This window comes from Panulirus ornatus, chromosome 50 (assembly GCF_036320965.1).
Source record: "Panulirus ornatus isolate Po-2019 chromosome 50, ASM3632096v1, whole genome shotgun sequence".
NCBI classification, from domain to species: Eukaryota; Metazoa; Arthropoda; class Malacostraca; order Decapoda; family Palinuridae; genus Panulirus; species Panulirus ornatus.
In genome coordinates this window covers 3672821-3698975 of record NC_092273.1, presented here as the reverse complement: position 1 = coordinate 3698975, position 26155 = coordinate 3672821, and the positions used below count along the sequence as shown (strand labels likewise).

At 39.9% G+C, this 26155-nt stretch overlaps 1 protein-coding gene across 7 annotated transcripts in view; it reads left to right on the top strand.

Annotated features, from left to right (window-relative positions):
* Nucleotides 1-1978: 1978 nt before the first annotated feature.
* LOC139764502 (uncharacterized) overlaps nucleotides 1979-26155 on the top strand; it is a 50797-nt gene continuing 26620 nt past the window's right edge. Inside the window, exons 1-5 of one of the 7 annotated variants that reach the window (XM_071691117.1) lie at nucleotides 1992-2033; nucleotides 6260-6357; nucleotides 12044-12127; nucleotides 12727-12942; nucleotides 15995-16203. In XM_071691117.1, the coding sequence (XP_071547218.1) occupies nucleotides 6282-6357; nucleotides 12044-12127; nucleotides 12727-12942; nucleotides 15995-16203 (585 nt within the window). In that variant the 5' untranslated portion in view covers nucleotides 1992-2033; nucleotides 6260-6281. Of the gene's footprint in view, nucleotides 2044-6259; nucleotides 6358-12043; nucleotides 12128-12726; nucleotides 12943-15994; nucleotides 16204-26155 lie in introns of all 7 variants that reach the window. The other 6 variants (XM_071691119.1, XM_071691120.1, XM_071691118.1 and 3 more) reach the window with 6 other exon arrangements.

The window sequence follows — 26155 nt, the reverse complement described above, 5'->3', positions numbered from 1 at the left end:
TATAAGAAAGTGGGCATTTCTAGACCCTACAGGCAAGTTTTCTTGTTAATACACAACTTTATTGGGTTTATATATCAATCTACGGACTTGGAAAAGCTCTTCTGAAATCTGAGTACATGCACAACATGATGTCGGGCGTTCGCATAACATGATGTCAGGCGTTCGCATAACATGATGTCGGGGCGTTCACATAACATAATGGGGGCGTTCACATAACATGATGGGCGTTCGCACAACATAATGGGGGCGTTCGCATAACATGATGACGGGCGTTCACATAACATGATGTCGGGGCGTTCGCATAACATGATGTCGTGGCGTTCGCATAACATGACGTCGGGCGTTCGCATAACATAATGGGGGCGTTCGCATAACATGATGTCAGGGCGTTCGCATAATTTGGATCTCACTTGGTTGATTCTTGTCTTGTCATTATAAGAGATACTCGAAATCATGTTAATGATTACAAGATATCCGCGTATTTCAAGAGCGCTTTAATCGTGTCTCATGATGGATTCTAAAACCTTGCTGAAGTTAACAGGTGTCTACATCAGGAAGATGTTCACAGTATTTGCATAACCTCACAACTCCGGTGTTACTTAAGTGAGGTCATCCAGGAGTTGTCAGGTCAAGGTTAGGATGAGGATTGGTCACATAGGACCTCGCTCTTGCCTCGACTCTCAGTTAGTACAAGGTTACTTGACCCCGTTCCATGTTTCCTCCTGTTCCGTATACATAATCTGCACTGTGTCTATTTCACAATTAACTAGTCCTCTGAAGATGAGTTAATACACGAAAGCGCTTTGCATTTTTGTGTTTCCTTTCCATTGTGGTGCTTTTGTATATATATATATATATATATATATATATATATATATATATATATATATATATATATATAGAGAGAGAGAGAGAGAGAGAGAGAGAGAGAGAGAGAGAGAGAGAGAGAGAGATGCTGTTTTCCATGGGACGGAATAGCGACAGAATGGATGAAGGCAAGCAAGTATAAGTGTGTGTGTGTGTGTGTGTGTATATATATATATATATATATATATATATATATATATATATATATATATATATATCCCTGGGGATAGGGGAGAAAGAATACTTCCCACGTATTCCCTGCATGTCGTAGAAGGCGACTAAAAGGGGAGGGAGCGGGTGGCTGGAAATCCTCCCCTCTCTTTTTTTTTTTAATTTTCCAAAAGAAGGAACAGAGAAGGGGGCCAGGTGAGGATTTTCCCTCTAAGGCCCAGTCCTCTGTTCTTAACGCTACCTCGCAAACGCGGGAAATGGCGAATAGTATAAAAAAAGAACAAAAACAAAAAAAAAAAAAATATATATATATATATATATATATATATATATATATATATATATATATATATATATATATATATAAATTATCCCTGGGGATAGGGGAGAAAGAATACTTCCCACGTATTCCCTGCGTGTCGTAGAAGGCGACTAAAAGGGGAGGGAGCGGGGGGCTGGAAATCCTCCCCTCTCTTTTTTTTTTCTTTTTCCAAAAAAAGGGACAGAGAAGGGGGCCAGGTGAGGATATTCCCTCAACGGCCCAGTCCTCTGTTCTTAACGCTACCTCGCTATCGCGGGAAATGGCGAATAGTATGAAAAAAAAAATATATATATATATATATATATATATATATATATATATATATATATATATATATATATATATATATATATATATATACTCAGTGTCTTTCTATCCAAAAATATGGGTATCTCTATTTATGCTAATGCATATTACCATGAACCTGCACATGTACACATCAAATACAAACATTAAATAATAATGATTTGTTGTGACAAACGAAAGAAAAAATAATTACTTAAGAGAATCTAATATTAAACATATTGTAGAGAAACAAAGATAGAACTCTGCATTAAGAACATGAAGTTGTTGTTATTGATGTTCTTATGTTCATAAGGTGGCGGGACGCGCGCGCCACCTGCGGTGCAGCCGTCGAAGGGCAGCCTCAACCAGTCGCCATTGTGCAGTTGTGGTGTGTATAGGTATTTAACTTTGCTTGCCTTTCCCTTCATTTTATACTTTTACCTTTGGGACTGACCGGGCAAACATATATATTGGTTTTTAGGTACTTATAATGGAAGTGAGGCTTTCGTGAGTAGTTGGTGTGTGGGGAGGGCGAGTGTAGTGTTACAGGGGTTTGTTGTGTGTGTGTGTGTGATTCTGCGAGCTGTGGTTCCTGCCGCCTAGCCAGCCAGAACTCGTTTGTCATTAAGTTTCGTGACCTGTGCCACCATTCCTAGCAAAGGTCATATGTTAAGATAGGTGGGTTTTGTTATGTGATAAGGTAACATTATTTAGTACCCGTTGTTGCAGTAATAGTCATGGAAGCAAGCGAAGAGATGGTGTGTTATATGTGTGGCCTGGGTGGGTGGTAGACTTAGTGTGGCTATATCATTACCCTTAGGGCGGTATTTGTGTTGGTATCGACTGTGGCCGTCCATGAGACGATTTAGGTAACCTCTGGCAGAGGAAGTAACAAGTATTTGTGATGGTTATTGTATATTGACAAGGGAAAAGTATACAATTAGATTATTCTTTTTTGTCGTACGCATAAGAGAGTTGAGAAAGGTGATTAACAGTGAAAATTATATTAGGTTTTATGAATTTGAAATAAATTTATATGTGAATGGTTATTTGTTTATATGTGTACAAGTGCAAAATTAGAAGTCGTAAAGATGAAGATTAGGGGAACCACAAACAATGTGGATTTGGAAGAGAGCTCACTTTCATACTGCAAATGCTGGGAATCTGGAGTGTCGTGTTTACCTTTGCCACAGCTTTTTTTCATTGACATTTATTAATGAATCACTCTTCCTTCGCTGGAGGCACCTGCAGTCCTGCTTCATTGTAAATTACACTGAGCCTTTAACCTCATCACTCAGGTTCCAGGCTAGTAAACTTCAATACTCAATTATTTTGTCATAAAAATTGGTTGTTTTGTGTACGGTTTCCATGCTTATAAGCCTTGTCTTGTTTCATCTCTGCTTTTTAAACTTCCTCCTGCTTGACAGGTATGAACAGCACATGATGACTTTTTCCGACTGGTGTAACAAATATGATATTCTCAATATCTCTGCAGTTTCTGAGTGACGGTAGGATGCAATGACTATGTATCAGATCCTTTCAGGTCAGGTTGTTCACTGACATTATGGTGTAAGAAATTTTACTGTACATACTGTAAGAAGAACTTTGAAAAGAGTTTGTTTTACATTTCATACACCATCCTAAGTTCCCCTCCATTGCTCTCATAGCACAGTTGTTCTCGATTTTTAAAGTTCTTTGGGGCAATATATGATATTAGTATCACTGTGCATTTCTTTCCCACATCTACATGTTTTAGTAGGTATTGTCTTAATGGGCCATTTACAACTATATCCTGAAACCTAAGGTTTTCTCTTCAGAGGGGCCAATACACCCCCTGCTGTCTTTTTTTTTCTGTAGATATTGGTCTTATGCCTATATGGACAGAAAAGTTAAGATCTTATTACTTCATTAAGCTTTATTTTAACAACTAACAATATCAGGTGTGTTTTGAAAAATACTGGCCATAAGTTCTAGATCTCTACTGTTCGGTTAGTAATTCATCAGCATTTGTATTCATTACCTTCACCAAACAATTCTGACTTTTCTGTGGTGTTGAAGTGTTCCATGTGTTTACACATCTAGCACTGCATGCATTTGATTCCTCCTCACTTATTCTATTTAAGGCTCTTCCTGTATCTTCTTGACCTTCCGTGACCAGGATGGCCCTTTCAGACTGTATTGACCTTTTCCTGTTTGTGTACATTGATATTACCATCATGAAACCATTCTGGTCTCTCTGTGTTGCTGATGGGGGTTTTCCTTGTATTTACATTCCTAAAACTCAGTCTATGTAGTTGATTCCTCACCTGTTCCCTCTTGGGCTCTTCCTGTATCCTCTTGGCCTTCTGTGGATAAGGTGGCCCTCTTATTCTGTGGTGATCATTCCTTGCAGGCTGCAAATTTTTTGCCCTTGTCCTTGAAGTGGTGAGTCACAGGGTAGGGAGCGATAAAGAATGTGTGGTAGGAGAGAACGTTATCTCAGAGACCAAAAATGGGCCTGTTTGAAGGAATAGTAGTTTCAACAATATTACATGGTTGCTAGGCATTTGCTACAGATAGGGTTGTATGGAGGATGTTTGATGTGTTGGAAATGAAATGTTTGACAACGTTCATTCTCTATCTGTCATGCACCAAAACCACAGCTACCGATCCACATCCAGGCCCTACAAACCTTTCCATGGTTTACCCCATATGTTTATTGATGATGAGTTTGAGAAGATATATTCTATTGGATCGAAGTTAAAGTACCCTATATCTTTCATTGAAAATCCCTTAAATTAGCAAAGAAATCATTTAATAGAGTTGAACCCAAACCTCCCATTGACACCAAGAATCTTTTAGTTCTTCCTTTTAATGATAATTTTACTTCACATGTTGCTTAAATCCTTTAATGTAAATGTTGCCTTCAGCAACAATGATACTATAAAGAATATCTTAATCAGGAACTCGCCAGAAAATTCTCCTGGATGCATCTATAAAGTGCCTTGTAGAAATTGACTGACTTTTATTTCTTTCTTGTGTCTCCCCTGATGATATGATTATTAAACGAAAATGCACTTGGGAACATATCGTGTTTCATTTTCCCGGTGGACTCGTAGGAATACACTTGATCACGTGCAAAATTATGATCCCTTTCAATATATATATTTATGTTTATTTATTATACTTTGTCGCTGTCTCCCATGTTAGCGAAGTAGCACAAGGAAACAGATGAAAGAATGGCTCAACCCATCCACATACACATGTATTTACATACACGTCCACACACGCACATATACATACCTATACATTTCAATGTATACATATGAATAGATACACAGACATATACATATATACACATGTATATAATTCATACTTGCTTCATTTATTCATCCCGTCGCCACCCCGCCACACATGAAATGACAACCCCCCCTTCCATGGCACATTCGCGAGGTAGCGCTAGGAGAAAACAACAAGGGCCACATTTGTTCACACTCAATCTCTAGCTGCCATGTATAATGCACCGAAACCATAGCTCCCTTTCCATATCCAGGCCCCTCAAAACTTTTCATGGTTTACCCGACGCTTCACATGCCCTGGTTCAATCCATTGACAGCACGTTGACCCCGGTATACCACATCATTCTAATTCACTCTATTCCTTGCACGCCTTTCACCCTCCAGCGAAAACTGACAAAAAAGGCCACATTTGTTCACACTCAATCTCTATCTGTGATGTGTAATACACCGAAACCACAGCTTCCTATCCACATCCAGGCCTCACACACCTTACCATGGTTTACCCCAGACTCTTTATATGCCTTGGCTCATACCATTGACAGCACATATCATTCCAATTCACAATATTCCTTGCATGCCTCACACCCTCCTGTATGTTCAGGCCACAATCACTCAAAATCTTTTTCACTCCATTCTTCCACCTCTAATTTGGTATCCCGCTTTTCCTTTTTCCCTTCACCTCTGACACATATATCCTCTTTGTCAACCTTTTCTCACTCATTCTCTCCATATGTCCAAACCATTTCAACACACCCTCTTCTGCTCTCTCAACCACTTTCTTTTTATTTCCACACATCTCTCTTACCCTTTCATTACTTAATCAAACCACCTCACACCACATATTGTCCTCAAATGTTTAATTTCCAGCACTTCCACCCTTCTCCGTACAAACCTATCTACATCCCATGCCTCGCAACCATATAACACTGTTGGAAGTACTATTCCTTCACATTTACCCATTTTAGCTCCAAGATAATGTTCTCTCCTTCCACACATTCTTCATCGCTCCCATCATCTACACCCTCTCCCCCCCCCTTGACACTTCCACTTCCATGGTTCCATCTGCTGCTAAGTCCACTCCCAGATATCTAAAACACTTCACTTCCTCCAGTTTATATATATTCTGTTTGATTGCAAGATGTTTACTTCTATCGGAAAGTCAATAGATGCTCCAATGAAGTGGCACTAAGAAATTTGATGATTACCAAGGCCTGTAAGGATGGGCCAACACCCTATTTTTCCCTTTGCTAGTGGATGTGCTTTGTAGTGGTTTCTCAGTTGAGTGTACAATTGTACTGTTATGTATTAATTGGTCATTTAATTTTTCATTAACCAGGTTGGGAGGCTGAACCTTCAGGATGTGGTCGGGTGCACCACAGTGGGCATCATGGGCCCTCCAGCCCCAGCACTACCAGAATATGAAGCCAGAGGAAGGTCAGAGAACCACATCTAACTCTTACTTTATATACTACATTGCATCATTGTAATTATACAATTTCCTGTATCATAGCTACTCCATGCTTTATATGGAATATAGAAGTGAGTTTGGTAATAAACTTCATGTTCTGGCATGTCGAACAAAGCTCACCAGATTGCTTACCATAGAAACAAGATGAGTCATGCAATATTTCTTCTGTTTGTTAACCCATTATGTATGCTCATTAGTGAAAATTTGAGTTTTTGTGCTTCATTTTAAACTTTTGGGTTTTTAAGGCATCAGACATCAACTTGGAGTTTCACTCAGCCTTACAAGATTAAATGAGAGTTTCAGGATATGTTTCGGATGCGTAAAGGCAGAGAGACAGTGTTTTTTTTAAGTTTTTGGTTTTAGTATGAAGGTAGAGAACACTGTTTTGCTTTTTCCTAGTGAATTATGTAATATTTAAAGACAGGCAGGCATACAGCAGTGACAGACATAATGTTTTATATTTAGTCTTTTGTATGAGATAGAATACTTTTCCTTTTTTTAAGGAATTAATAAACTGTTTTGCATTTAGATATGAAATGATTTTGTGGCTCTCCTGGAAATTTAGCTAAAGAAATAGTTGTACAATGTATAATTTTCTATTACTGGTTAAAACATGCATAATTTCATGATTTTTTTTGTTCAGGGAAGTAGGTAACCTATTTGGCAAGTTAGATTTTTTTTTAAATGTTAAGAGATAATGCATTATGTAAGCTTTTCTGGACATGTTCCTCATGCAGCACAAGGTGTTCTTTTTTGGGATTGAGTTGTCAGCACAAGGTGTTCTGGGTAATGTGATGGTCATGTCATCATGACTTAGCATGTGTCTTTGGCTAGTGAAAGGGTCAACATTTGTGTTTTGTTCTTGAGCATATTATTGGAAATATTATCTGAAGAAACTATCAATAGGATGTCTTTTTCTTATATCCCAGGTCTGTGCTTAGAATATTTGATTAACTGATGTGTTAGTTGACACATGAGTAGTTTTCTTGTGGCTGAAGTTAATGAATGTGGAAGTATGATATTTATTTTTTTATTTTATTTTATTTACTTTGTCGCTGTCTCCCGTGTTAGCGAGGTAGCGCAAGGAAACAGACGAAAGAATGGCCCAACCCACCCACATACACATGTATATACATACACATCCACACACGCACATATACATACCTATACATCTCAACGTATACATATATATACACACAGACATATACATATATACACATGTACATAATTCATATTGTCTGCCCTTTATTCATTCCCGTCGCCACCCCGCCACACATGAAATGACAACCCCCACCCCCCAGCATGTGCATGACTTAGCGCTAGGAGAAGACAGCAAAGGCCACATTCATTCACACTGTCTCTAGCTATCATGTATAATGCACCCAAACCACAGCTCCCTTTCCACATCCAGGCCCCACAAAACTTTCCATGGTTTACCCCAGACGCTTCACATGCCCTGGTTCAATCAATTGACAGCATGTTGACCCCGGTATGCCACACCATTCCAATTCACTCTATTCCTTGCATGCCTTTCACCCTCCTGCATGTTCAGGCCCGATCACTCAAAATCTTTTTCACTCCATCTTTCCACCTCCAATTTGGTCTCCTGCATCTCCCCTTTGTCAGTCTTTCCGCACTTATTCTGTCCATGTGACCAAACCATTTCAAAACACCCTCTTCTGCTCTCTCAACCACACTCTTTTTAATTACCACACTTCTCTCGTACCCTTTCATTACTTACTCGATCAAACCACCTCACACCACATATTGTCCTCAAACATCTCATTTCCAGCACATCCACCCTCCTCCGCACAACTCTATCTGTAGCTCACGCCTCACAACCATATAACATTGTTGGAACCACTATTCCTTCAAACATACCCATTTTTGCTTTCCAAGATAACGTTCTCAGCTTCCACACATTTTTCAACGCTCTCAGGACCTTCGCCCCCTCCCCTACCCTATGATTTACTTCTGCTTCCATGGTTCCATCCGCTACCAAATCAACTCCCAGATATCTAAAACACTTCACTTCCTTCAGTTTTTCTCCATTCAAACTTACCTCCCAGTTGACTTGTCCCTCAGCCCTACTGTACCTAATAACCTTGCTCTTATTCGCATTTCCTCTCAGCTTCCTTCTTTCACACACTTTACCAAACTCAGTCACCAACTTCTGCAGTTTCTCACCCGAATCAGCCACCAGCGCTGTATCATCATCGAACAACAACTGACTCACTTCCCAAGCTCTCTCATCCACAACAGACTGTATACTTGCCCCTCTTTCCAAAACTCTTGCATTCACCTCCCTAACAATTCCATCCATAAACAAATTAAACAACCATGGAGACATCACACACCCCTGCCACAAACTAACATTCACTGAGAACCAGTCACTTTCCTCTCTTCCAACTCTTACACATGCCTTACATCCTCGATAAAAACTTTCACTGCTTCTAACAACTTGCCTCCCATACCACATATTCTTAATACCTTCTACAGAGCATCTCTGTCAACTTCATCATATGCCTTCTCCAGATCCATAAATGCTACATACAAGTCCATTTGCTTTCTAAGTATTTCTCACATACATTCTTCAAAGCAAACACTTGATCCACACATCCTTTACCACTTCTGAAACCACACTGCGCTTCCCCAATCTGATGCTCTGTATATTCCTTCACCCTCTCAATCATTACCCTCCCATATGATTTCCCAGGAATACTCAACAAACTTATACCTCTGTAATTTGAGCACTCACTTTTATCCCCTTTGCCTTTGTACACTGGCACTATGCAAGTTTTCTGCCAATCCTCATGCACCTTACTGTGAGTCATACATACATTGAATATCCTTACCAGCCAGTCCACAATACAGTCACCCCCTTTTTTTTCTTTAATAAATTCCACTGCACTACCATCCAAACCTGCTGCCTTGCTGGCTTTCATCTTCCACAAAGCTTTTACTACCTCTTCTCTGTTTACCAAATCATTCTCCCTAACCCTCTCACTTTGCACACCACCTCGACCAAAACACTCTATATCTGCCACTCTTATCATCAAACGCATTCAACAAACCTTCAAAATACTCACTCCATCTCCTTCTCACATCACCACTACTTGTTATCACCTCCCCGTTTGCCACCTTCACTGATGTTCCCATTTGTTCCCTTGTCTTGTGCACTTTACCTTCTTCCAAAACATCTTTTTATTCTCCCTGAAATTTAATGATACTCTCATCCCAACTCTCATTTGCCCTCTTTTTCACCTCTTGCTTCTTTCTCTTGACCTCCTGCTTCTTTCTTTTATACATCTCCAAGTCATTTGCATTATTTCCGTGCAAAAATCGTCCAAATGCCTCTCTTCTCTTTTAGTAATAATCTTACTTCTTCATCCCACCACTCACTACCCTTTCTGATCTGCCCACATCCCACGCTTCTCATGCCACGAGCATCTTTTGCGCAAGCCATCACTGCTTCTCTAAATACATCCCATTCCTCCCCCACCCCCCTTATGTCCTTTGTTCTCACCTTTTTCCATTCTGTACTCAGTCTCTCCTGGTACTTCCTCACACAAGTCTCCTTCCCAAGCTCACTTACTCTCACCACTCTCTTCATTCCAACATTCTCTCTTCTGAAAACCTCTACAAATCTTCACCTTTGCTTCCACAAGATAATGATCAGACATCCCTCCAGTTGCACCTCTCAGCACATTAACATCCAAAGGTCTATCTTTCATGCGCCTATCAATTAACACGTAATCCAATAATGCTCTCTGGCCATCTCTCCTACTAACATATGTATACTTATGTATATCTCTCTTTTTAAACCAAGTATTCCCAATCACCAGTCCTTTTTCAGCACACAAATCTACAAGCTCTTTACCATTTCGATTTACAACACTGAACACCCCATGTACACCAATTATTCCCTCAACTGCCACATTACTCACTTTTGCATTCAGATTATCCATCACTATAACCCGGTCTCATGCATCAAAGCTACTAACACACTCACTCACTGCTTCCAAAACACTTGCCTCATGATTTTTTTCTCATGCCCAGGTGCATATGCACCAATAATCACCCACCTCTCTCCACCCACTTTCAGTTTTACCCATATCAATCTAGTTTACTTTCTTACACTCTGTCACATACTTAAGAGTGATTATGGAGGTAAGGGGCAGGAGAATGTGAAGATGTAGGAAGGAATGGGTTTCTTGTATTATAAACAGTATATTATGCCTATTTGTTGTTTTATAGACAATTTTGGACTTGGGAAGGCAGTTTTATTTCCCTCTTTTCTGGATGTATGTGGAGAGTTTATTAGCCGTATTGCTATTTTTAAGATGGTAAAGACTGAAACATAGATATGTGCAATTTTTTTTTATGTTGAATATGATTCATGTACATCATGTACACAAAAGAAAATGCCATTAAGCAAAAGTGAAGATCTGATCAATAATCGGAATCCAGTGTGTAATATCTGAATCCAGTCCATAACCGGTTAGCATAATGCGTATTAACATATATTTTTTTTTTGTACGTGTATAGCATTGATGATGAATTCTTATTCCTTCTCAACCAGCCCACTATGTAACCAGTCACTATCATGCTTATTAACATGTAAGCTCATAGTCATCCTGTCATCCTGAGCTCTTACACCTACTCTCTTAGTTTAGTGTATAACCAATCACCATCATGCATATTAACATGTATTCTTCCATTTATTTCTAGCTCTTATGTCAGCCCACCCAGATCAATACATAACCAGTCACTATCATCCCTATTAACATTTTTTTTATGTGCATCCCAAGTTTTAGTGTCTTTTCCCTGGCTTGCTAGATTTTATAAAATTTTTGTCACTACATGTCAGTGAGAAAGAATTCATTAAATATGTCTTCATCTATGGCTGTATACACTTACATGATTTTAAGTGTTAAGGTAAATCATACTGATTTTGAATCGGCTTTTGTGAGAAATTTAATATAGTTCATTACTTAGTTCCAGAGATAGGGCCAAATCATTCATCTAAATACATGTTTGAACACCAGATCTGAGCTTGTTTGTGATCATTAGCTTTGCTAAACCATAGTGGCTTATGATATATCTTGGAGAGACGACTTAGTTTTTAATAACAAGTTTGCCACTAAAAACATTATTAAATAGCTCTCTGGCCATCTCTCCTACTAACATATGCATAGTTATGTATATCTCTCCAGAATGTATGTTTATGATTGCAGGAAACCCTTCACAGTGTGTAATCGTACAGGATGATGATATTCATTTCATTTATGCTTTGAGAGATGACTTAGTTGATAATAATGAGGTTGTCATTAAAAACGTTATTGAATAGCACACCAAATAATATGTTTGTGCTTGCATCAAATCCTTCAAAGTTTGTAAAGTTTCTGCTTTGCCTGAGTTCAAACTTGGAGGCAAGTTACTCATATGGATGGCTTTACATTATCATCTCCAACTTAATTTTACTTCTGGGGTTTGCCATGTTCTTGCATATATATCCATCTTGAGATTACTGATTATAATGATTATCTTGGGAAGTGTAAGGATGGATTATATTCATGTATCTACAAATGCTGTTCTTTTATCTCATACTTTTCAAATCATTCTCCTCACTGGATCATGCTTGATTTTCAGTTAGACTTGGTGAGACTACTCATTTTATCAATCCTATGATCAAGTTAGAAGATGGAGCTGAATCATGCAATGGTACATATGTTGGTAAGTGTGTTGGAAAGTTAAGATCACATTCCTTCCTAACTATTTTGGACTTTGGATGTGATAGGGTTACTAGTTTTGTTGATACTTGAATCGAATTGAGGATGGAGGATGAGTACCATGTGTTTGTACTGAACCTTATGATATTCAAATTAGGTTATATCTCCTGATCACTATCATTGCCATGTCATGTTGGATTTTGATTTGGCAAAGTGAGATTACTCATTTTATAATTCTGCAGCAGAGACTTATAAGGTGAATTATTCATTCCATGTACTTTATAACATTTTTATGGAACCGTGTGGGATCTTTTAACTGGCTTTGTTAGATCGTAGACTTTTGTATTTGATTCAGTGAGGTTTCACACTTCATAAGATGATGGCTTCATGTTGAGGGAGATGATTCGTGTATTTGTAAAGACATCCATATGTGTATCCTCAGACAGTGTTTTCTGATCTCCAGTTTAGGAAGTTATGGATTTAGATAAAAGTTTTTTATTTTTGTAATGGGAATTAGGTGATGATCATTTATATCTCTCCAGAATAGCTCTGGTGATGTTTTATATTTTATCATTTATACTTTATCATAACTCTGTCTAATAGCATCAACAGTGGACTGGGCAGCTCTAGCTAAACAATGGATTCAGATGAAGGAGACAACTCCTGAGGATCATGTGCAGCCAATACAGCAGTCTCCAGCCCCTGTCACCAGTACACCAAGTCAGGCAGCAGAAGATTCTACTGCTGGTGGAGGGGAGATGGATATGGAGATTGAAGATGACAAAGGACCCACTACCAACTGTACAGAACAGCAGAATGGTGGGTTGCAACTTTTCTGGATGGGGTCAGATCCTAGTGTAACTTGATAGTGGTACTTTATTTTAATGATGGTATTTTGAAGTTCTTCATTAGTAATGATTATGGTTAAATCATGCTGATTTTTGTCCATATATTTGATAAGACATTTGAGACATGCATTGAGCCTGGTTATGTGTAGATTATGATATAAAGTGTATGGAAATTCACAGAGTAACCTCACTTATCAACTGATTTTCCAACCTGTGCCTCTTTTAAGAAAGTTACAGGAGTTTCTGGAAATACTGAAGAATATGTGGAAAGAGAGAACATTATGTGTAGGGTCAAAAATAGGTATTTTTGAAAGTATAGCATCCTCAACAATATTATATGGATGTGAGTCATGGGCTGCAGATAAGGCTGTGTGGAGGAGGGAGGATGTGTTTTATATGAAATATTTTAGTACAGTATGTAGTGTAAGGTGGTTTGATCACATAACTAATGAAAGGGTAAGAGTGGTGATGGAAAGAGTGTGGTTGAAAGAGCTGAAGACAGTGTACTGGAATGGTTTGGACATATAGAGAGAATGAATGAGGGAACAAGAAAGGGGAGAACAAATTGGTGATGGAAGTATGGAGTGAAAAAGATTTTGAGCAGTTGGGGCCTGGACAAGCAGAAGGCTGAAAGACATGCAAGGGATAGAGTGATTTGGAAATATGTGGTACAGTATACTGGAGTCATCTTGCTGTTAGCGGACTGAACCAGGGTATGTGAAGCATTTTGGCTAGACCATGGAAAGGTGTACGGGGCCTGATTGTGGTTAGGGAGCTGTGTTTTTAGTGCATCACACATGATGGCTAGAGAATGAATGTGGGTGGATTTTGCCTTTCTTTTCTGTTCCTGGCATTATCTTGCTAATGCGTGTGACGGTGATGAAGTATGAAAAAATATTACTTCTTTATTGTGAGTGATGACAAAAATGTGCTTGCATTTTATTGTCTCTTTCAATTGGGGAATAGTAATCATATATCATTGTTGTAATAGGTTAGTGTGATTTTCATTTTATTTTTTTATTGTACTTAGTCGCTGTCTCCTGCGTTAGCAAGGCAGCGCAAGGGAACAGACGTGTATATACATAAACGCCCACACACGCACATATACATACCTATACATTTCAGTGTATACATACATACACATACACAAACATATACATACATACATATTCATACTTGCTCCCTTCATTGATTCCTGTTGCCACCCTGCCACACATGAAATAGCCCCCCCCCCCCCCCCCCCCCCCCCCCTTCATGTGATGTAGAGCTAGGAAAAGACAACAAAGGCTACATTCGTTCACACCCAGTCTCTAGCTGTCATGCATGATGCACCGAAGCCAGAGATCCCTTTCCACATCCAGGTCCCACAAAACTTTCCATGGTTTACTTCAGACGCTTCACATGCACTGGTTCAATCCATTGACAACACGTTGACCCCGGTATACCACATTGTTCCAATTCATTCTATTCCTTGCATGCCTTTCACCCACCTGTATGTTCAGGCCCCGATCTCTCAAAATCTTTTTCACTCCATCCTTCCCCCTCCAATTTGGTCTCCCACTTCTCGTTCCCTTCACCTCTGACACATATATCCTCTTTGTCAATCTTTCCACGCTCATTCTCTCCATGTGACTAAACCATTTCAATACACCCTCTTCTGCTCTCTCAACCACACTCATTTTAGTTCCACACATCTCTCTTACCCTTTCATTACTTACTCGATCAAACCACCTTACACCACATATTATCCACAGACATTTCATTTCCAACATATCCACCCTCCTCTGCACAATCCTATCTATAGCCCATGCCTCGCAACCATATAACGTTGTTGGAACCACTATTCCTTCAAACGTACCCATTTTTGCTCTGAGATAATGTCCTCACCTTCCACATATTCTTCAGCTCTCCCAGAACCTTTGCCCCCTCCCCCACCCTGTCACTCACTTCCACTTCCATGGTTCCATCCACTGCTAAATCCACTCCCAGATATCTAAAACACTTCACTTCCTACAGTTTTTCTCCATTCAAACTTACCTCCCAGTTAACTTATCCCTGAGCCCTACCAAACCTAATACCCATGCTCTTATTCACATGTACTCTCAGCTTTCTTCTTTCACATGCATTATCAAACTCGGTCACCAACTTCTGCAGTTTCTCACCTGAATCAGCCACCAGTGCTGTATCATCCGTGAACAACAACTGACTCACTTCCCAAGCCCTGTCATTCATAACAGACTGCATACCTGCCCCTCTCGCCAAAACTCTTGCATTCACCTCCCTAACTGCCCCATCCCTAAACAAATTAAACAACCATGGAGACATCATGCACCCCTGCTGCAAACCGACATTTACTGGGAACCACTCACTTCCTATTCATACACATGCCTTACATCCTTGATAAAGACTCTTCACTGCTTCTAGCTACTTACCTCCCACACCATATACTCTAATTAATACCTTCCATAAAGCATCTCTATTGACCCTATCATATGCCTTCTCCAGATCCATAAATGCTACATACAAATCCATCTGTTTTTCTAAGTATTTCTCACATTCATTCTTCAAAGCAAACACCTGATCCACATATCCTCTACCACTTTTGAAACCACACTGCTCTTCCCCAATTTGATGTTCTGTACATGCCTTTACCCTCACAACCAATTCCTTCCCATATAATTTCCCAGGAATACTCAACATATGTATACCTCTGTAAGTTGAACATTCACCTTTATCCCCTTTGCCTTTGTACAGTGGCACTGTGCATGCATTCTGCCAGTCCTCAGGCACTACACCATGAACCATGCATACATTGAATATCCTTACCAACCAATCAACAACACAGTCTTTCCCTTTTTCAATAAGTTCCACTGCAATACCATCCAAACCCACTGCCTTACTGGCTTTCATCTTCTGCAAATCTTCCACTACCTCTTCTTTGTTTACCAAACCATTCTCTTTGACCCTCTCACTAGTCATATGAAGAATGAATAATTGTTTCACTGATTTTTTTTCTGTTGCAGGAGACGCTTGGGCAGGTTGGAGTGGAGATTGGGCACCAACTCAGTCTGGGATGGGCTGGGGTTGGGGCTGGCCAGTAGATTCGTATTCCCAAAATGCGTCAGCCAGCCAAGATGTCGTTACTCATCAGTATAGCGGCAAAGACGTAAGCCAGGCAGGATATACCGTGTATGGTAATGAGTTTTCAGCCACCCAGGGCATAGCAATGCAGGTGCGTATTGGATGCTGTTCCTCGTATCCAGCACTGCGCTTTAGGTGTTCGTATCTCAGCTGTTGTCTCATTGATGATGAAAAGGAACATTGATGTGTTTTAGAATTTTTTTAATGGTTTGTACACAATGAAGAAAGTGAAAGTCAAGGTTCTTAGACATCAGATGAGCAAGCTGAATGGGATGTTGATTAATGCATTATATATATGGAGATTTTGGAAGATGATCATATGCTGCAACCATGTTGAGATGGTCTAGCCCATGCCATTCCAATTTTAATGCTGTTGGATGTATGATCATATCAACTTGCTTTAGCTAAGTAGATGTATGCTTCAGTGCTAAACTTGAAGTCAAAGTTTTACTCTACTTATGGTTGCAAGAAGGTGTTCAAGGTGTATTTACCTGGTCTTAGTGTCGGAAATGAAAGGCAGTTAAACATAATGCTAGGCACATTACTTTTTTTGTACTATTGGTTAAGAAAACAGTGCGCTTTCATATTTTCATACCATTGCTAGATTGTTGTATGGGAACTTTTATTAGCTGGGGGACTTTGCCATATGTTTATTGCAATACTCATGAAGGCAGAGTTACTTAGAGGGTCATTGCATTGTTGTCTTAGATACAAACAGGCATGTTTTTGTCTTGTTTCATTTAGTATATTATATGAAACCTTCATAAAGCTGTCTTACTCTTTAGCTGTAGATTATTCAGGATATGAGAAATATCAAATAGGCATATATTTCAAGGCATTATTAAGTGGTATTTAGTGGTAAGGTGAGAGAGATGTTTGTTCATTGAAGGAATGTTTGGTAAGACTTTGAGAGGTGTGTACAGAAGAAATGGTGAGGGATATTATGGGTAGAGTTGGAATATGGATATATTTATGGACTCCCGTGGTGTAGCAGTTAGCGTTCCAATCTGTAACGCATTCACAGGCCACCCAGGGTGAAGCTCTAGGTTTGAATTCTTGTTATGGCAGTCTGTTTACAGTCAACCCAGCTCTTCATCCACCCCAAGGAGTTGGTTGATAGAATGGGTACCTGGCTCAGGCTAGGGTATATATTTATATGTATTTATTATGCAAAATTTACAGCAGTGCTGTTTCCTGTGGGGTGAGGTGGTGCCAGGAATGCATGAAGGCAAGAAGTATGAATATGTACATGAATATATATATATATATTATTTTTTTTATTATATTTTGCTTTGTCGCTGTCTCCCACGTTAGCGAAGTAGCGCAAGGAAACAGACGAAAGAATGGCCCAACCCACCCACATACACATGCATATACATACACGTCCACACACGCAAATATACATACCTATACATCTCAACATATACATGTATACACACACACACAGACTTTTTTTTTTTTTTTTGCTGTCTCCCGCGTTTGCGAGGTAGCGCAAGGAAACAGACGAAAGAAATGGCCCAACCCACCCCCATACACATGTATATACATACGTCCACACACGCAAATATACATACCTACACAGCTTTCCGTGGTTTACCCCAGACGCTTCACATGCCCTGATTCAATCCACTGACGGCACGTCAACCCCGGTATACCACATCGATCCAATTCACTCTATTCCTTGCCCTCCTTTCACCCTCCTGCATGTTCAGGCCCCGATCACACAAAATCTTTTTCATTCCATCTTTCCACCTCCAATTTGGTCTCCCACTTCTCCTCGTTCCCTCCACCTCCGACACTTATATCCTCTTGGTCAATCTTTCCTCACTCATTCTCTCCATGTGCCCAAACCATTTCAAAACACCCTCTTCTGCTCTCTCAACCACGCTCTTTTTATTTCCACACATCTCTCTTACCCTTACGTTACTTACTCGATCAAACCACCTCACACCACACATTGTCCTCAAACATCTCATATCCAGCACATCCATCCTCCTGCGCACATCTCTATCCATAGCCCACGCCTCGCAACCATACAACATTGTTCGAACCACTATTCCTTCAAACATACCCATTTTTGCTTTCCGAGATAATGCTCTCGACTTCCACACATTCTTCAAGGCTCCCAGGATTTTCGCCCCCTCCCCCACCCTATGATCCACTTCCGCTTCCGTGGTTCCATCCGCTGCCAGATCCACACCCAGATATCTAAAACACTTTACTTCCTCCAGTTTTTCTCCATTCAAACTTACCTTAATTGACTTGACCCTCAACCCTACTGTACCTAATAACCTTGCTCTTATTCACATTTACTCTTAACTTTCTTCTTTCACACACTTTACCAAACTCAGTCACCAGCTTCTGCAGTTTCTCACATGAATCACCACAGACATATACATATATATACATATATATGTAAGGCATGTGTACGTGTAGGAAGAGAGGAAAGTGATTGGTTCTCAGTGAATGTAGGTTTGCGGCAGGGGTGTGTGAGGTCTCCATGGTCGTTTAATTTGTTTATGGATGGGGTTGTTAGGGAGGTAAATGCAAGAGTTTTGGAAAGAGGGGCAAGTATGAAGTCTGTTGGGGATGAGAGAGCTTGGGAAGTGAGTCAGTTGTTGTTCGCTGATGACACAGCGCTGGTGGCTGATTCATGTGTGAAACTGCAGAAGCTGGTGACTGAGTTTGGTAAAGTGTGTGGAAGAAGAAAGTTAAGAGTAAATGTGAATAAGAGCAAGGTTATTAGGTACAGTAGGGTTGAGGGTCAAGTCAATTGGGAGGTGAGTTTGAATGGAGAAAAACTGGAGGAAGTGAAGTGTTTTAGATATCTGGGAGTGGATCTGGCAGCGGATGGAACCATGGAAGCGGAAGTGGATCATAGGGTGGGGGAGGGGGCGAAAATTCTGGGGGCCTTGAAGGATGTGTGGAAGTCGAGAACATTATCTCGGAAAGCAAAAATGGGTATGTTTGAAGGAATAGTGGTTCGAACAATGTTGTATGGTTGCGAGGCGTGGGCTATGGATAGAGTTGTGCGCAGGAGGATGGATGTGCTGGAAATGAGATGATTGAGGACAATGTGTGGTGTGAGGTGGTTTGATCGAGTGAGTAACGTAAGGGTAAGAGAGATGTGTGGAAATAAAAAGAGCGTGGTTGAGAGAGCAGAAGAGGGTGTTTTGAAATGGTTTGGGCAAATGGAGAGAATGAGTGAGGAAAGATTGACCAAGAGGATATATGTGTCGGAGGTGGAGGGAACGAGGAGAAGAGGGAGACCAAATTGGAGGTGGAAAGATGGAGTGAAAAAGATTTTGTGTGATCGGGGCCTGAACATGCAGGAGGGTGAAAGGAGGGCAAGGAATAGAGTGAATTGGAGCAATGTGGTATACAGGGGTTGACGTGCTGTCAGTGGAGTGAATCAAGGCATGTGAAGCGTCTGGGGTAAACCATGGAAAGCTGTGTAGGTATGTATATTTGCGTGTGTGGACGTGTGTATGTACATGTGTATGGGGGGGGGGCCATTTCTTTCGTCTGTTTCCTTGCGCTACCTCGCAAACGCGGGAGACAGCGACAAAGTATAAAAAAAAAATATATATATATATATATATATATATATATATATATATATATATATATTATCCCTGGGGATAGGGGATTAAGAATACTTCCCATGTATTCCCTGCGTGTCGTAGAAGGCGACTAAAAGGGGAGGGAGTGGGTGGCTGGAAATCCTCCCCTTTCGTTTTTTTTTTTTTTTTTTTTTAATTTTACAAAAGAAGGAACAGAGGGGGCCAGGTGAGGGTATTCCAAAAAAGGCCCAGTCCTCTGTTCTCAACAGTACCTCGCTAACGCGGGAAATGGCGAATAGTTTAAAAGAAAGAAAAGAATATATATATATATATATATATATATATATATATATATATATATATATATGCTCATCCTCCTCGAAGGCTCAGAGTGGGGTGCCTAAATGTGTGTGGATGTAACCAAGATGTGAAAAAAGGAGAGATAGGTAGTATGTTTGAGGAAAGGAACCTGGATGTTTTGGCTCTGAGTGAAACGAAGCTCAAGGGTAAAGGGGAAGAGTGGTTTGGGAATGTCTGGGGAGTAAAAGTCAGGGGTTAGTGAGAGGGCAAGAGCAAGGGAAGGAGTAGCAATACTCCTGAAACAGGAGTTGTGGGAGTATGTGATAGAATGTAAGAAAGTAAATTCTCGATTTATATGGGTAAAACTGAAAGTTGATGGAGAGAGGTGGGTGATTATTGGTGCATATGCACCTGGGCATGAGAAGAAAGATCATGAGAAGCAAGTGTTTTGGGAGCAGCTGAATGAGTGTGTTAGTGGTTTTGATGCACGAGACCGGGTTATAGTGATGGGTGATTTGAATGCAAAGGTGAGTAATGTGGCAGTTGAGGGAATAATTGGTATACATGGGGTGTTCAGTGTTGTAAATGGAAATGGTGAAGAGCTTGTAGATTTATGTGCTGAAAAAGGACTGATGATTGGGAATACCTGGTTTAAAAAGCGAGATATACATAAGTATACTTATGTAAGTAGGAGAGATGGCCAGAGAGCGTTATTGGATTACGTGTTAATTGACAGGCGTGCGAAAGAGAGACTTTTGGATGTTAATGTGCTGAGAGGTGCAACTGGAGGGATGTCTGATCATTATCTTGTGGAGGCTAAGGTGAAGATTTGTATGGGTTTTCAGAAAAGAAGAGTGACTGTTGGGGTGAAGAGGGTGGTGAGAGTAAGTGAGCTTGGGAAGGAGACCTGTGTGAGGAAGTACCAGGAGAGACTGAGTACAGAATGGAAAAAGGTGAGAACAATGGAAGTAAGGGGAGTGGGGGAGGAATGGGATGTATTTAGGGAATCAATGATGGATTGCACAAAAGATGCTTGTGGCATGAGAAGAGTGGGAGGTGGGTTGATTAGAAAGGGTAGTGAGTGGTGGGATGAAGAAGTAAGAGTATTAGTGAAAGAGAAGAGAGAGGCATTTGGACGATTTTTGCAGGAAAAAATGCAAGTGAGTGGGAGATGTATAAAAGAAAGAGACAGGAGGTCAAGAGAAAGGTGCAAGAGGTGAAAAAAAGGGCAAATGAGAGTTGGGGTGAGAGAGTATCATTAAATTTTAGGGAGAATAAAAAGATGTTCTGGAAGGAGGTAAATAAAGTGCGTAAGACAAGGGAGCAAATGGGAACTTCAGTGAAGGGCGCAAATGGGGAGGTGATAACAAGTAGTGGTGATGTGAGAAGGAGATGGAGTGAGTATTTTGGAGGTTTGTTAAATGTGTTTGATGATAGAGTGGCAGATATAGGGTGTTTTGGTCGAGGTGGTGTGCAAAGTGAGAGGGTTAGGGAAAATGATTTGGTAAACAGAGAAGAGGTAGTGAAAGCTTTGCGGAAGATGAAAGCCGGCAAGGCAGCAGGTTTGGATGGTATTGCAGTGGAATTTATTAAAAAAGGGGGTGACTGTATTGTTGACTGGTTGGTAAGGTTATTTAATGTATGTATGACTCATGGTGAGGTGCCTGAGGATTGGCGGAATGCGTGCATAGTGCCATTGTACAAAGGCAAAGGGGATAAGAGTGAGTGCTCAAATTACAGAGGTATAAGTTTGTTGAGTATTCCTGGTAAATTATATGGGAGGGTATTGATTGAGAGGGTGAAGGCATGTACAGAGCATCAGATTGGGGAAGAGCAGTGTGGTTTCAGAAGTGGTAGAGGATGTGTGGATCAGGTGTTTGCTTTGAAGAATGTATGTGAGAAATACTTAGAAAAGCAAATGGATTTGTATGTAGCATTTATGGATCTGGAGAAGGCATATGATAGAGTTGATAGAGATGCTCTGTGGAAGGTATTAAGAATATATGGTGTGGGAGGCAAGTAGTTAGAAGCAGTGAAAAGTTTTTATCGAGGATGTAAGGCATGTGTACGTGTAGGAAGAGAGGAAAGTGATTGGTTCTCAGTGAATGTAGGTTTGCGGCAGGGGTGTGTGATGTCTCCATGGTTGTTTAATTTGTTTATGGATGGGGTTGTTAGGGAAGTGAATGCAAGAGTTTTGGAAAGAGGGGCAAGTATGAAGTCTGTTGTGGATGAGAGAGCTTGGGAAGTGAGTCAGTTGTTGTTCGCTGATGATACAGTGCTGGTGGCTGATTCATGTGAGAAACTGCAGAAGCTGGTGACTGAGTTTGGTAAAGTGTGTGAAAGAAGAAAGTTAAGAGTAATGTGAATAAGAGCAAGGTTATTAGGTACAGTAGGGTTGAGGGTCAAGTCAATTGGGAGGTAAGTTTGAATGGAGAAAAACTGGAGGAAGTAAAGTGTTTTAGATATCTGGGAGTGGATCTGGCCTTGCTCTTATTCACATTTACTCTTAACTTTCTTCTTTCACACACTTTACCAAACTCAGTCACCAGCTTCTGCAGTTTCTCACATGAATCAGCCACCAGCGCTGTATCATCAGCGAACAACAACTGACTTACAGAAGTGATCACATAAAACTCAGTTGTGTGTATGTGTGCAAAGAGCCTTTAGAGAAAACCTTTTGATTTGTTTATATATTAAGTAATGGACAGAGATTTCAAGTGCTGATAGAACTAAAGGGTATGAATGCAGAGTTTATAAGATTTCTGAGGAAGCATTGTGAGTTTCTGTTTTATGAGTGAGAAATTATCTAAAAGGTAAACAAACAAATGTATGTCTTAAGTTTGATTTGCCCACCTTGGAAGAGAGAAGAGTAAGGTGTGACCTTACAAGAGATGCAAGAGTAGAGCAGCCAGAGGAAATAACAAAATTAAGCAAGAAACTTGTCAAAGAATATGAAAAGAACAACTTTTATAGCATAAGAGTGGTCCACGAATGGAAAATAATGGCAGAAGACATGGTTAATACAAAAAGCATACATAATTTTGAGAATTATGATGGGATTTTATGATAGAAATTGTTCAGGAGATGGGATCCTACAAGTGTAAAACTCCCTCTCGCACCTTCATCGTTACATTCCAAGGCCATTGATAACTTAGACACATTCTGCTCTAGAAATCTGGGCTGACTGGTTCTAGTATGTGATCATATAAAAACTGTGCCTGTTTGAAGTGCCTATGATTTCTTAATTCTTTAGCTGAGTTGCACTAGGCTCAGAAAAGTCACTCTTATCTAGCATATAAAAGGTAAAGGTAACACTTCTGATGAACACCCCCCTTTTTTTTTTCAAATGAATGTGAGATTTCTATTAGACATAATATTGGTAGGAAAGATTCTTCTAAACATGTCAGAATATTAGTAAAAATTGAAACATTTCCAAAATGGTTATGAGCCATTTAAAAAAAACCAGTCGTATAAACCTAGCACATTTTAGATATTTCAATCTTGGCGTGATGCTGAGGCATTTACATTTTTGCACGCTGCCACCATTTAAACTGAACACATACCCAGCAAGTGTTCCTTCCTTTCATTTGAATTTGCATTGTTTGGAGATCCAGTTTTGCTGTAATATTACATTTAGAATCACTGTTCATGATGTCTTTATATGTGCAAATATGATAGTTATCTGTCTTTGCTATGCAAGTCTTACCAAAAGTTTTATCTTGTTATACTTATGTGGTGCTGAGACGAGAGTGCATGATGAGTCTTCCCACCTCGAGTGATTTTTATGTAACTGAACTTCGAAGGTTCTTATAGGCTCATTAAAGTTATGTGTGATATAAGGCATATTAACTCATTGTGCCTTTAGTGGGAATCATTGATTTCTATATGTGGGAAGGAAAATTGTAAAAGTGGTTTATTTACTCATATTCTTGAATGACTTTCGTATGTTGTATATAGTTGAACCTTGAAGGGCTAATCTGCAACCCAAGTTGAAGGTTTATCTTTTACATTAAGATGTAATTATTGTGCTCGCACATGATTCCTTTCATAGTTATGTTTAAGAAGACTCGATTTGATTGTATAGTTATGCTGACATCAGTTAATTATTATTTTCGTTTGATTTTCTCCATTTATTAAGGTTGTGTATGTGGTCTCTGGAAGAATTTTGGTAGTAATTGATGCAGTCAGTTCTTTCACATATTGCATGATTTAAGATTAGGGGATATCTTCTGACTATTCCTGCTTTGAAATGAATTTTGTGCTTCTCCATTATATTGACTACTTGTATTGACACATGGTGTGAATGGAGACTTTAGGTATTCTTTGGTAGATCAGCAAGGATGCGCAGAGTGAAAATGTACAATGTACTTATGCAGGTGGTAAGTACATTGTTCGCTTTAAAGCACTAGGCTTGTGTTATTGCTGTGTATGAAAGGTTTTTAGAGGCTTTTGCACTGTACCTGATCCACCCTTTGAAAATTTAGAAAAGAGTTAATGATCATGATAAATAGGTAGGTAGGAGATAGGCATGTAAGAAAGGGTAGTTAGTTGTCCGATGATGAGGTTCATTAGCCAGTGAAAGAGAAAAGAAGTTAATGGTCATTATTGGTCTGGATGGGGGTGATGGAAGATGCATAAGAGATAGTGGAAGAAGGTAAAGTGGAAGTGTAGGGGCTGAAAAAAGAGGGCAAATAAGAGTTGGGTTGAATCAAGATTAGCAGACTTAAGAGAGAAAGGTTAATAGTGTAAGGAAAACAATAGAACAGAGTGGAACATCAGTAAATGGGGAAGTCATGACAGGCAAAGATGAGGTGAAAGGGAGAGGAATGAGTAGTAAGAAGGACTGTTGAAAGTGATTGATGATACAGTGGCAGATCTTGGATGTTAGGTTGGGGAGTTCAGTGAAGTAAGAGAGTCTTGGCAAGTAATTTGGTGAAAAGAGGTGGTGAAAGCCTTTTGTAAGATGAAATGGGGCAAGGCACATGGATTGGATGGTATTGATGCTGAATTTCTTAAGAAAGGGGATAACTGTATTGTTGACTGGTTGGTTAGGATTTTCAGTGTACAGTATGTGTGGATCACTGTGAGTTGTGTGAAAATTGGTGGAATGCTAATGGGATAAAGTTTGATTTTCAAATTACAGAGGTACAAGGTTGTTTAGTTCACCTTGGAGAATGGTGATTGAGAGGGTGGTGGAATGCACAGAGCATCATATCAGGGAGGAACATTGTGGTTTCAGGAGTGGTAGAGGATATGTGAATCAGGTGTTTGTATATTTTTTTTTTTCATACTTGACCACAGTTTCTCATATTAGTGAGGTAATGCCAGGGACAGATGAAAGAAGACTGCATCCCCCACCATCCATTCTCCAGATGTTATGTTTAATGCACTGAAACCACAGTTCCTATCCACAACCAGCCCCACAGACCTTTCCATGGTTTACCTTAGACACTACACAGGCCATTGAAGAATGTGTGTGAGAATTACAGAGAAGCAGAGGGATTTGTATGTGGCATTAATACATCTGGAAAAAGTATATGATAGGGTTGATAGAAATCCTTTTTTGAGAGATGTTACAGATATGTGGGGGTTGAAAAGCTGTTAAAAGCAGTGAAGAGTTGTTATGGGAGTAAGGCATGTATGCAAGTAGATAGAGACAAGGATGAATAGTTCCAGATGAAGATGGGTCTGCATCAGAGATGTGATGTCACTTTGGTTGTTAAGTCTGTTTATTGATGGTGTGGTGAGGGAAGTGAATGCAAGGGTTATAAGGCAATAAGTAGGTCTGCAGTCTAGCAGGGATATTGGTGCATGAGATGAGTCAGTTAATTTTTACTGACTACCCAGTGCAGTTGGCAGATTTGAGTAAAGAAATGCAAAACTTCATGTCTAAGGTTAGATGGTGTATGAATTGAGGAAGTTTAGGGTAAATGTGAAGAAAACCAAGGTTATTGTGTTTTGCAATGGAGGGACAGAGGATAGTTTGGGGGTGTGAGTTTGAATGGGGAAATTTTGTAGGAAGTAAAGTGTTCTGGATACCTTGGAGTGGACATTTCAGTGAATGAAACCATGGGAGCTGAAGTGCAACATGCGATTGATGAGGGGCCAAAGTCCTGGGAGTAGCAAGGAATTTGTGGAAAGATGGGTGTGATTGAAGTAGTCCCAACAGTGTTGTATGGA